The sequence below is a fragment of the Typopeltis vanoorti genome, chromosome 11, assembly GCF_054136105.1.
Source record: "Typopeltis vanoorti isolate ZY-2024b chromosome 11, IOZ_Tvanoo_1.0, whole genome shotgun sequence".
In the NCBI taxonomy this organism is placed as follows: domain Eukaryota; kingdom Metazoa; phylum Arthropoda; class Arachnida; order Uropygi; family Thelyphonidae; genus Typopeltis; species Typopeltis vanoorti.
This window is the reverse complement of record NC_143559.1, coordinates 91248245-91262345: the sequence shown is the minus strand read 5'-3', so window position 1 is coordinate 91262345 and position 14101 is coordinate 91248245. Positions and strand designations below refer to the sequence as shown.

General features: G+C 34.1%; 1 protein-coding gene across 1 annotated transcript in view; it reads right to left on the bottom strand.

Moving 5' to 3' along the window:
- Positions 1-1139: 1139 nt before the first annotated feature.
- Positions 1140-14101, bottom strand: part of LOC150101845 (3'-5' RNA helicase YTHDC2-like) — a 503757-nt gene continuing 490795 nt past the window's right edge. The window contains exons 26-27 of the mRNA XM_090400932.1: positions 10035-10119; positions 1140-2080 (exon numbers count right to left, since the gene is read on the bottom strand). Coding sequence (XP_090257058.1) covers positions 1853-2080; positions 10035-10119 — 313 coding nt within the window. The 3' untranslated portion in view covers positions 1140-1852. The remainder of the gene's footprint in view (positions 2081-10034; positions 10120-14101) is intronic.

Sequence of the window (14101 nt, the reverse complement as noted above, 5' to 3'; positions counted from 1 at the left end):
TAGAAATTGAATTAGACATTAATTCTGAGAAAACCAAAATAATGACAAACTGAAAAGGATACAATGAAAGACACAACATTATTAAGGTAAACAGTAAAGAAATTGAAATAGTAGATGAGTATGTATACTTAAGCAAATCGTTATCAATGAACAAACAAAGAGTCATGGAAGAAATGAAAAGAAGAATAGGAATGGGATGGTCAGGTTTTGGAAAATTGAAGAGATTTTTAAACAGCAAAATAAAACCTGAGAACAGAGCAAGACTGTTGAATCTATGTGTATTGCCTTTTCTGACAGACAGAGTAGCAACCTGGCTAATCAAAAAGGAACTAATATATAAAATACAAAAAACATTGCATTTTCTGCTGACAGAAAGAATAATGGAAAGATGTTCTGTATATCTGTGTATGCTCCAGATGATGATCTTGATATGAAGATCGAAACATTGGGATAATAAAAAGAGTTAGTTATAACAGGGTGTAAAATCCATAATTTTGAAAATGAATGCTGATCACTGTGTAACACTAAAAGAAAAGAATTCTGTCCATCTGTTGCTATCCTGGGCTTGTTGGTACCAGGAAATTCCAATTGTTTTCCTTATATTGTCTGACCATCTTCTTTCAGGTCTTCCCACAGATCTTTTATCCTTCATATGGCTGCCACTCCAGTATAACTTTTGTCTATCTATTGTTCTTGAGCCTTGCAATGTGTCCTGTCCATTTCCATTTCTATTGAAGTATGTTTTCTTCAATATCCAAAAATTTTGTTTTAGCTCTTATTTATTCAAGTTTGATTTTATCTTTGAGTCTAATGTTTAGCAGACATCCTTCCATTAAAATTAAAGATGGAGAGAATTGGGAGATACCTATAGCCAGAAGTGGCTATAAAAAGGGATAGAAGAAGAATCATATTTTTATTTTAACCACTTTTTATTCATGACAGCTGCTGACTAGCAGAAAATAACCCAGTAGGTATGTTTCACATGTTCTTTAATCAGAATCACCTATGAATTTGGCAGAAAATGACATATTACCACATATTAACTATACTAAAATACTGTAATGATTTGTTTAAAAAGCATACTTTTTATTAATTCATTTTATAAAAAATGTAACATCTGAAAGAAATACTAATTACAGTTAGATAACAAACAATTTTAATGATAAATTACAATGCTTTTTACAAGACTATTCATGTATCAATAGAATGTTTTTAAATTTACATCAAGTTTTTATTTTAACCATTTCTTATTCACAACAGTTGCTATCAAACAAATGAAGAAATAAAAAATAACTATTCTAAATGTCTTGCAGTTAATTTTAAATACGATTTTATTTTCTATGATGTAAACGTCAACATGTATAATTTTGAACCTTTCAGATGGATGATTAAAATAATATCCAAAAAAATATTAACTGCACATCAAATTTAATAGTTACATACATAAAGAATGGTGTGTGTGTGTGTGTGTGTGTGTAATAACTTAATAAGAACATAAAGTTTTAAAATTTTGAAACTTTTTAAAAACAAATTAAAAATGTTTAGTTTTCTTGTGCAAGAAACAAATTTCTTTTCGCACACAAAGAAAAAAATTTCATAGAAATTTTTTTCTTGTGTGTAAACATAAAATTTCAGCTTAATTTAAAATTACATTAGATCATAACTATATGCATGCATAAAATTAAAAGTGAAGAAATAGCTGCATTTTTTAAAAACTCTATAATGGCAATTATAATACTTTATAACATTATAATTAAAACATAAGACAACATTTCCAAAAATGCATGCTGCTAATGATTTGTTCTTCATTATAAAACAATAGTATATTTCAAAGTGCTTTTTCCTACAACAATTAAGTACTTGAAGTACTCCATACACTTGATCCTGCTGTCAATGAAGGAGTGTCAGACCATGGACTGCTAGGTATCTGAGAAGGATGGCCAACACAGGAATCTCCTGAGCCGCGATTCTCGTGATGAAATCCTATTTGCCTTCCTTGTAGTAAAATAGATTTGGAGAGATACTGTGGAACTTTATCCCACATCTTGCATAATGCTTCACCAACCGAAGGTTCTAGTTCCTGAAAGAAGTTCAACCATGTAACACAATTTGAAGAGTACTCCTTGCTGGCATATAATATCAACTCTCTATCAACTTTTTATATAATGTATTTTCATATATAAATGTGTGTGTGTATTTTTTTTCAATAATGCAAACATGTTTTTTATGTCATAAACAAGATTTTTTTTGTATAAAAAATTCAAAAATATCCTCCTTAAAACAGAAACAATATAATAAACATATTTGATATACATTAACATTTCAAACTATATATAAATGTGAATGATAAGCTAAAATACTTTAGCAAAATATACAACAGTGTACAACTGTGAGGATACAAAGTACACCTAACAGGCAATAAAACTCTCTCCATATAGGTGTAAAATTTTATCTTCTCATTTTTATTTCTTATTATCTTTTATTATCTACTCTCTTAATTATACTTATTGTACTTATCTCTAACACTTAATTTATCCTATAAGTATCAACATTCTCATTGAGCTGATCTTTAACTATATGAATGATGCTAGTGGTTTGGGGGACAAAGGGAATACTAATGGTCAATGCCAATTCCTTTGTCTCAACACTGGTTCTAATTCCTTTTTCGGATTCAGGGAAAATTTATTTTTCACTGCGCCACCCTGAATCCTAGATTAACAAAGAGTGTAGAATCAAGGAACCAGAACACAGTTTAGCATACGACTTACTTCACTATAAATTACTTTTGCAGTTGTAGCCTCTCTATAAATTAATCTCCCGCTGTGGTCCGTATTTTATGAGAAAGTGCAATAGAGAAGAAAATCAGGCAATTCATCCGTTAAACTTAAAAAGCAAAAACATTTAATTCAATTGAAACATCTTACACATTATGAATACACTCTGATTAAGTAATCTGCAATTGCTAAGGAATGAACATTAATGATTCAGATTCTCTATCATAACATGCATAACAAAGAACTTCATTTATAGTTTACAAATTCAACTTGATAGAACAAACTTATTCTTCAATAATAAGGACATTTGTTACTTACAAATACAAATACTTACAAATAAGTACTTACACAAAAGCAGTAAGGTTTAAACAATTTAGCAATTTACAATACTTTACATTATAACATAAATAAATAAAAGATTCTCAGTTTAGTAATATTTTGTTAAATTACAAGAATTTAGTATATCTGACGTGAATTAATTTAATTTAAGTTTCATTCAGAACTTAACATAGGGCTATTTATATTACGTTCTCCATGCATATTACATATGCGTGGAGAACGTAATATAAAAAAACTTATTGTAAAGCGCTGAAAAACTTTTTATAATGAAGGTTTCATAGAAGTGAAACTGACATCATGCTGGCCTGGTTGGCTGAGTGGTTAGCATATCCACTCTCCAGTCAAAAGGCTGTGGGTTCGAATCCCTCCGTGGGTATGGATGTTTGTATTTGTCTGTGAAAATATTAGTGGTGGCGGTGGGCAGCAGATAGCATTAGTGTAGATGATGTGGTTTGGTGTAATAGGTGGACTAAGTGGTGGAGAAGGAGAGTTGTAGAGTAGGTGCCGGCCCTCGATGAGTCTTTGGACTCCTTGGAGGTGTCATATAATAATAATAATAATTATTATTATTAAAAACAACAACTTGAAAAGTCAGAATGACAAGTCCGATTAAAGATATATAGTACAAATATTGAAAATATTCAAAGCATTTATGCAAAATAGTGTTTAAGGAAAGCAAACTTTTCATACCATGTTTCAAGATTATCTTCAGGCTAACAAACTCACATGTTTGTGTATATGTGTGAGTGTGTGCAAATTTTAGATCTCAGTTTTGAGATGATGTCAACTGTGTACATGTGCCCATTAAGTAAATTATAATAGCTGGGTGAAAGTGTGTGTGTGAGAGAAAGAGAGGGTAAGATTGAACAGTTATTCAAACTGCAAGCATTCCAATAAAGTATCAAATAATTTTTTTGCTTTACCATAATGCAGCTCAACTGTGAACATAAAATCTTGGTTATATGTACAGGGGGATATCCAAAAATAACTGGAATTATTTAAAAAAAAAATTATTAAAGTTTATAATACCATATTCTCATTTCTTTCAAAGTACTTTCCATGTGAGTCAATGCACTAGTCCCAATGTTTTTTCCACTGTTGTAAACAGTTCTGGAACTGTTCAATTGGAATCCTATTTATAGTGACTTTTCTTTCACTTCGTCCACATCAACGAATCGCTGCCCTGTCATGGTTTTCTTTATTATTATTATTATTACCCTAAGACCTCATGGAGTCAAAGACTCATCTGGGAGGTCCTTTTATCACACGCACACATCTCATCATACTGTGTCTTAAACACACTCAAACTCCTTGCAGACACCACACTCTCAGGCAAGGCATTCCAATAATTCACAACTCTGCATGAAAAAAACCTGTCTTTCACTCCCCTACTCACACCCTCTTTATACAGTTTCCAGGGATGACCTCTGGTTCTCCCCTGATCTCCCACTATTCTCTGTAGAACTTCTCCACCATTGATCCTATAACAACCCCTTAATAACTTGTAGGTCTCTATCATATATCCCCTCTTCCTCCTGTCCACCAGACTCTGCAAATTACATCTTCTCAATCTTTCCTCATACTCCACATTCTAGAGGTCCAAAACTACCTTAGTCAGTCGCCTTTGGACCCTTTCCAACATCTCTTCATCCTTCTGAAAACCCGGTGACCAAATCTGGGCAAAATAGTCCATGTGTGGCCTAATCAAAGCCTTATACTTCTACACGTCAGTGTCCTCCACATCATTCCCAGATGCCTTTGTGTTGTCTTCACAATTTTGGTGATGTGTCCCCTAAATTTTAGATCCTTATCCATTACACCCCCAGATCTCTTATTTCTTCTACCTCCAACAATATATTCTCACCAAGCATAAATTCTGCATCCCATCTTTGTTTTCCAAATTTTAAAACCTTACATTTTGCAACATTGAACTCACATCCCCATTTCCATGTCCAATAACTCAATTTATTCAAGTCTTCTTGTAAGGCCACAACATCTTCACCACTCTTTATGGTTCGTCCCAACTTTGCATCATCTGCAAACAACTGAATATCTCCATCCAAATCTTCACCAATATCATTAATATACAAGTTAAACAGCAATGGCCTTAAGACAGACCCCTGAGGCACTCCACTATAGTGACTTTCCTTTTCCTGGATATCGCACCCACATACACAACTTGTTGATACCTATCAGATAGCCAGTCTCCAATCCAATGCACTAATCTGGGAATAAAAAAAAAGTCACATACAGCGAGAGTGTGGACAAGTAACGGAGGTGGGGAACAACTGCCATGTTGTTTTTCATCAAGAACTGTTGGACAGACAAGAGTGCGAGCCGGGGCATTGTCATGGTGCAGTAACCAATCTCTGCTACTCCACTTTTCTGGTCATTTTCATTGCACCTTATCATGCAATCTTCTCAAAATGTTGAGATAAAAATGCTGGTTCACTGTCTGTCCAGGAGGAACAAATTCTTTGTGTGAAATATTTCCATACAAAAAAAAATCAACATTGTCTTGATGTTGGATTGAACTTGACATGCTTTCTTGGGTCTCAGTGAATTTGCATGTTTTCATTGGCTTCATGCTCGTTTTGCTTCTGGATCATAACCATAGGACCAAGACTATCCCTGGTCACAATTTTTGAAAGAAAGTTCTAGTCATTTAGAACTTGCTCCCTCAAATAGAGTAAAAATTCACACTTTTTTTTTTTTTGATCCTCTGTGAGCAAATGAGGCAGAAATTTAGTAGACACGTTTCATTTGCAAATCTTCTGTTAAAATTTGCTGGCACAAACTCCATTGCAATTTGTATCTTCAGAAACTTGCTCAATGGTCTTTTGAAGATCTTTATTGATTACCTGGCAAACCTTTTCAATGTTTTCATCATTTCTGCTTGTCGAAGATTGGCCAGAATGTGTTTGGTCTTTAACTGACATGTCCTCATTTTTGAAACAGGAAAATCATTTGTAGACCTGCATTTTACCTAAAGTGTTGTCTTTAAAGGCTTGCTGAAGCATAACAATAGTTTCAGCTGCAATTTTATCCAAAAGAAAACAAAATTTCAAGCACACTCTCTGTTCCTCATGGTCGGCCATCACAAAATCGCCAAACTTGCTTGTAGGTACTAATAAAAAAGCAGACCAAACAAAGAACCAGTTCACACAGAATGATGCCACATGCCAGACTGGCACAGAAAACTGCACACTCACGATGCCTAGCAGCTTCATCCATAACTAGAAAATGCATATACACCAACTTCAGATCCCAGTTATTTTTGGGTACCTCCTCATATGCAGGCTGTCTTGATTTCTGTCAACAGTCTAGTAAACTGCAGCTGAAGATATTGCTATGCTTCGGCATATAATGAAAGCCAATTATGTTTCTGACTGAAGTCTAAGAAAAATAATTTTGCATATGTGAAAATGAATTTGCACATCAATACTGAAAAAATTCTGCAAGATGCCAAAGTTCAGTCCATACAAAAAATGCATGGATTCTTTAAATGAACAGAAGTAAAATCAAACAGAAAAATCTTTGAATGGCCTATCATAAAGCTGAATATGACTTCAGCTATATAATAGACATATACGAGGGTGGTCTGAAAAGTTCTTGGCCTAACAATTAAAAAACAAATTTATAATTTCAAAATTATTTTTATTTTTCAACATAATCTCCCTTAAGACTAATATATTTATTCCAGAGATGTTCCAGCACCATTATCCCATCCCTGTAGTGGTTCTCAGTAAGATCTGCAAAACACCCCTCTACAGCTGCAATCACATCTTGATTCGAAGAAAAAATAATCAAGACCAGCAAGGAAGAGTTTTAGTTTTGGGAAGAGGGAGCCAAATCTGGGGAATACAGTGGATGTTCTAACAATTCATAGTGCAAATCCCTTAATTTTCCCATTGCCAAAACACCTTTGTGGGCAGGTGCATTGTCCTGATGAAAGATGATTTTTTTCTTCTGCAAACCTGTTCTTTTCTCATGAATGTTTACGTCTAGTCTGGTTAAAAGATCAGAATAACATTCTCTAGTTATTGTTTTACCTTTTTCAAGATAATTAATAAACAAAATGCTTTAGCATCCCATGACCTTTCCTGCTGATGGAACCGACTTTGTCTTCTTTGGCACTGAACTAACTTCTGTCCACTGTTTTGACTGCTGTTTAGATTCTGGTGTGTAATGGTTTTGGTGAATCCAAGTCTCATTCATAGTAATAAATCGATGCACAAAATCAATTTTATTCTTGTTAAAATGCTCCAAGCACTGTTCAGAGATTTTCATGCGAGTGCATTTTTGATCTGCTGTGAGCAAGCATGGCACCCATGTTGTGCAAAGCTTTTTTATTTACAATTCTTCATGCAAAATATATCCCACACATTCTTTTGAAATGCCTATAGTCTCAGCAATTTCATGCACTTTGACTCACTAGTCATTCAATACCATATCGTGCACTTGATCAATGATTTCTGGTGTTGTTACACTTTTTGAACGTCCTTCACGTGGATCATCTTCAAGGCTGGTACAGCCACGTTTAAACTCACCAGTCCATTTCTTAATTGTCAAAAATGAAGGAGAAGAGTGCCCATAAACTTTTATGAACTTTGAATGAATTTCTTTTGGCATTAAACCTCTTTTACAAAGAAATTTATAACCGCACGATACTCAATTTTATCCATTTGAAGGGAAAGACAACACTTTTGCTTCCAACAGCTGTATAAAACAAACTGCTTGATAGAATGACTTGCAATATCACATGGATGCATATGACAGATGTACCAACTTATATATAATATATATATAACAGAACATATTGAGATCATTATTTAAATTAAGGGGATATTAAATACCACATTGTTTTAAAACCGAATAAGAAACTCAAAGATTGGAATCAGAGAGTTTCATGCCGAATATAGTAAACTATAAGAGTATCGGCGATTACTAGCGTGAGCTAATGCAAGTAGTCCTAGTACGTAGTACAATCTTGGGCAACTCACAGCAAAGGTGGTAAAGTTATGATCGCTATTCTTGATATTTTCCATAATGTAAACATTGATCACATATTGAGATCAATTTGACTTATAACAAGAATAGTAATTCTTGTTATAAGTCAAATGTGAAGATACTATTTCATCCAAATTATTCGATGCAGTATTACAACATGCCCTGAACGAACTAGATTGGAGTGACAAATGGATTAGTATCAATGGTAAAAAAAAAACCAAATCATTTACAATCTGCTGATGATATTGTAGTAATAGCAAATAACAAAAAGAGAACCAGAAGAAAAGATGAATTAATTAAATCAGTATCAAATAAAGTAGGATAAACATAAGCTATGAAAAAACTAAAATAATGACAAATATCAAAGAAAATTAGATAAGAAGAATAAATAATAACAAACAGTAATGCAATAGAATATGTATACCTTGGAAGAATTTTCAAATTAGGAAAAAAAAGAGGCATTCATGAAGAAATAAAAAGAAGAAGAATACAGCTATGCTTTATGGCATTTGGCAAACTGAAAAAATTCCTTTGCAATAAAATCAAACCAGAAAATAGAGCAAAACTTTTCAACCAGTGTGTGATCCCACTTATCACATATGGATAAGACATGGCCAATAACCAAACAAATACTAGACAGAATGAGGAAAACTGAGTGCAGAATTGATAGAACCATGCTAAATATCAAATTACAAGACAAAGATATAAGGAAAGAAACAAAAGTGTTGGATAAAGGGGAAGAGATCTTAAAATTAAAATGGAGAGTGGCAGAAAATATTTCATGGATGAAAAGTGATAGGTGGACAAAGACAATTATCCACCAAAAATTGTCTTTGTCCACCTATACAGTGACATCCATATGAAGGAAGATGAATGCCTGGACAGCCAGAGAGACAGAAAGGATGACCTAATGGAAATGGTTGGAGAATGCTGGTATTGGGAAGCTTTCAACAGAGAAAGATGAAAAGAGGGAGACTATAACCAAAAACTGTTATCAAAAGGGCTGAGATATAGTTTTCTTTTACTGTTATTAATTTTTAATGATAACAGATAGCAATGGCATGAATTTCTTGTAGATGAAGAAGTATCCTACGTTTCATTTACTGCTATCAGTGTTTTGTGATAACTGAAAGCAATGCCATATGCATAAACTTCTTGCAGATGAAGCAGTATTCTATGTTTTCCATTCACCAACTATCTCAAGGAGAAAGTTGCAGCTATTTTTTTAATCCTGCTTTGAAAATTTTTAACCTACAGATGAGATAAAGGTCAAATAATGAATGTTCTAGAGATCAAACATGCTCATTATCATTGACTCAAATTATCAAATTGTGGTGGCTATAACATTAACAGTAAATGAAGTGCTGTCAGGAGACATAAGAGACATTTATATATCAAACACATACACACACACACATATGAAAGGCAGTGAAATATACAGCACATTAGTGCCACATGTGGGCAAGAAGTTAAGGTGAAAGGACTCTACTGACATGTTTCTTGATCAACCACAGAAAAGACAGCAGGCATGTTGCAAATTCCGTTATGGATTCACTCAATGCAGTATGGATGTGTTTATGAGAAAGATAATAGATGATTTTTAATGTACACTGTGAGACTACTATCAAATATTCTCTTAATTTGATTTCTAAAATCAGGATGGCAACAAGAGGAACCATAATATAGAATTGCACTTCTTCTAAGCACTTCTTTATAACCATTTTCAGTAATAGGCTTCATCCATTTATTTCTGAGTTGAAGGCTTCCTGATGCTAACATTCTCTGATCATAGCACATATAAATTGTGCTGGTGTCTGTAACATATCAATAGATTATAATTTTTCTTTGCTATGAGGAATTTACTAAAGCTGAACTTCACACATATATATAAATATAGAAAATGAACTCTACCTGACCATCTCGACTTATTTGTACTTTCCTATTTTCATTCCATGGGTTCTGAAGATGCCGTGTACTTTGAAAAGGAATATTTGCTCTGTATAAAAAAAGAAAATAGATATTCATACAGTGACTGAAGTAACATTGGTTTTAACACACACACACACACACACATGTATTTTCAGGAATCCATATTAAACCAAAATATTACTTTCCATAAGTCATTTCTTGTATGGCCTGACTATAATTTTGGTAACTGGCTTCATATGGCACCTAATGACAAATATATTTATAGCATATTTATTTATTATAGCAACTGTATTCAGCAGAGTGAGTTTATCTGTTTTGCATGAGGAGAAACCAAGTTTCCATGAAAAGAAATACCCTACCATTTCCATATAAAAACAGCTAACTTAGCACTGTCTGAAAAAGTCCTAAAAATGAGATTTGAACTATTTCCAAGCAATGACTTGGCAGAGCCACTAGACACAGTGATGCACAATATATAGCCTCTCATTATTATTATTATTCAGGCCTCCATGGAGTCAAAAGACTCATCACGGGAGGGCCTTCCTAAGAAACACAAAGTCTATCAAGATTCATCGAGGGGAGGGTTCCTCCCCGAGAAACACAAAGTCTATCATACCACTCCTTAACCTCATTGACTGTTCTCAATCTCACCACTCCATCAGGCAATGCATTCCATGGTTCAACCACCCTCCATGCAAAGAAACCACTCCTCGCCCTCTTGCAAACAGTTTCCTTTCGTAACTTCCAGGGATGGCCTCTTGTCATCACTCACTCTCATGGTCAAGTCAACCCTGCCTTCTCATGGTATGGCCTTTTCACTAAAGGACTCTGACAATAGCAAGTATTTTTGCTGCAAAGGGATACTACCTTCTAGATGGAGATATGCCAAGTAGGCTTACTAGGTGGCATGTGACTTTTATTGCATGCTGTTGCAATGTTTGGTTCCTAGAGCATGTGATCCAGTTTCTTCCTCCACCCAATCTTCAACATGCAGTATGAGTGACATTCAACAAGGTATGCCAAATATACTACAAAGATCCAGAACTCCCCCATCTTCAAGGGTATAGCAGTTCTGCAGGAGGCCACCAGTTAGGGTATAGGAATACATATGGTAATGCATTTTAGGTGGCTGTGTAATGGTATATGAGAGAGCACTGTTGAGGCCACATAAAGGTTTACAGACTGGATGCTCGTTTTAATGTCCAAGAGTCTATTTTCCCCCAATGCATGTTCCCTTTCTCTTTTTCTCTTAACCTTTGAAACATTAAAATTAGAATAAATCTATATAATTATAGTGTTACTGCAGCTTAACTAAAAAATAAATCTCCCTCAAAAATTAAAATAAAAAAACTTACAACACTTAAAAATTCTAACCCCCTCCCCCTGCTTCCATATCGACTTCACTAACATTTGTAGCATCAATAATAATTTCAATAAATTTAAATATTAATTTTTTTAATCCAAAGACATCCGAAACTAATATTCTATTTCTGACTGATCTTCAAATTTCCACTAAATTGATCACAGCCTGTATTGCAATTACACCCTGTATGATTCTTTCTTTCTGCCACAAGGATGGTTCATGTGTTTTTGTGTGATCTAATATTACTTACCAAAGGATGCCTAATCTAGAATCTCACCTTTCTGACCTTCTCTGGCTTAAGATTTATTTGCCCATTTTGTACTATTTGTCTGCTGCCTTTACCATTTTTTCAATTCTGAAAATCATTCTGACCACTTTGACTTCTTACCTTTAAGGCTTGATTACATTTGATCCAAATTCCCAAATGGTAAAGTCATCTTTCTTGGTGATTTTAATGTATAATTGGTAATACAACTAATAATTGACTCCCTTTCTCCAATTTCACTGATCAAGCTGAAAAAGAGGCAAAGATTTTTTCTGTAAGGTGATCTAATGGCCTAAACATATTATTAATCTTCAAGAATTCCTGATGACCGTCTTCATTCACCCAACACGTTGGATCTCTTATTAACTAGTTCTCCTTTCAGGTGATTGCTCCTATTGGTAATTTAGATCATAGTGTCATCCAAGTTCATTCTACATCCTTCCTTCAACCATTCACAACCTTGTATAGTCTAGCACTATAACAATGCCAAGTGGGGAGGACCTAAGCAATTTTTACTATTTTCCATGCTGAGACTACTGCTTTCATTCTTCAGATCCAGATACTTATTATGATCTTGTTATGGAAATAATCCATATTGGAATGGTGGCTTTCATTACTCACTCTATTCAAAATTTTTGCCCTATATCCAAAACCATGGTTTTCCAAGAATTATACCAAGGTGGTCCAAGAAAAAAAAAAAAGCCTATCATAAATGGCTTGAGACAAATTCCAACTTTATTCATAGTCCCATAATACTTGTATGAGTATCATTAAAAGGGTAGTCTGACTTCAATATGATTAAATGTCGAAAACTCACCACCTGTGCCATCAGCAGTCATGTCTTCTAGTCCCTTGCCAAAGCTGTTTGGGCACAACTTTTGTCCATCTGTGCTTCTTCCTCTTTCTCATCCAAATGGTGGCACTGTATCATCGCCTAAAGAAAAGGTTGATGTCCTGGCTTCATTCTTCTCTTCCAATTCCTTCACAGATGACAAATCCCTTCCTTCATTGCCTAGAGCCCAGATGGCGAACCTATGGCACGCATGCAAGAGGTGGCACGTCAACGATTTACAGGTGATTTCCTTTTATAAGTTTATAAATTATTCAACCTCTTTTTTAAAATTATTACAATACCTACAAGTTAAATTTTGTTTTACACCAGAGAGAAGCTATGAAGATGTGCATATGATTGGTGCGGTATTAACAAAAGATCACGCGACCCAAAGACAAAGGCAACCCATAATCGTTGAGTTGAAATGCTAATTCTCTTCAACTGAATTCCATAACATCTGAAACTGTCATAATAACATTCACTATATGATTCTTAGTTTTAACACATTCACAATGGGGTATCATTTATCGTTCCGATGGAACTTCTCATTACCGATGGACTCAACTCACACAAAGTTTCAACCCTTGGTCGAATTTTATTGCTGCTTGTTGGCATTTGAGCTGGCAGGGGAACTCACACATGCATTATATGACATGTTTCAGTTCATGGTAGAATTTTATTTGAAGTTAGCCTTTGTGATTTGTCATAATGCCATTGAGAATTTCAAATGCAATAAAATAAACACTTATTTCATATTTAAATTAAGGGGATATTAAATCCCACATTGTTTAAAACCGAATAAGAAACTCAAAGATTGGAATCAGAGAGTTTCATGCCGAATATAGTAAACTATAAAGTATTGGCGATCACTAGCGTGAGCTAATGCAAGTGACCCTAGTACGTAGTACAATATCAGACAACTCGTTGCAAAGGTGGGGAAAGTTCAGATCTCTATTCTTGGTATTTTCCATAATGTAAAAACACATTTCCTAGGAAATGTATGCTGTTTATTATATTATGGCGGGAGGTCACTACCCAGAATGGTTTCTGCCTTTTTTGAGGCTTCATCAGGGAGTAGCTAGACCAAATTAATACCAAAGGGTATAGCGAAAAGAACTTATATAAATAAAAAAATATAAAGAGCCGATCTATTGGCTCTTTATATTTAAGTAACTTAATGGGTGCACCTTTTTGACAACTCATATAGCAGATATATAATGTAACAACATATGTTTTTACATTATGGAAAATACCAAGAATAGCGATCAGAACTTTACCACCTTAGCTGCGAGTTGCCTGAGTTTGTGCTACGTACTAGGACTACTTGCATTAGCTCACACTAGTAATCGCCGATTACTAGTGTGAGCTTTTATAGTTTATTATACTATATTTGGCATGAAACTCTCTGATTCCAATCTTTGAGTTTCTTATTCGGTTTTAAAACAATGTGGGATTTAATATCCCCTTAATTTAAATAATGTTTATATCACCGAAATGAAGCCTATTGGCTCTTTATATTTAAGTAACTTATTTCATGTAATTGAAAAATTGGACCATAGTTTTTAGTTAGATACTGTGTTTCCAGTGCA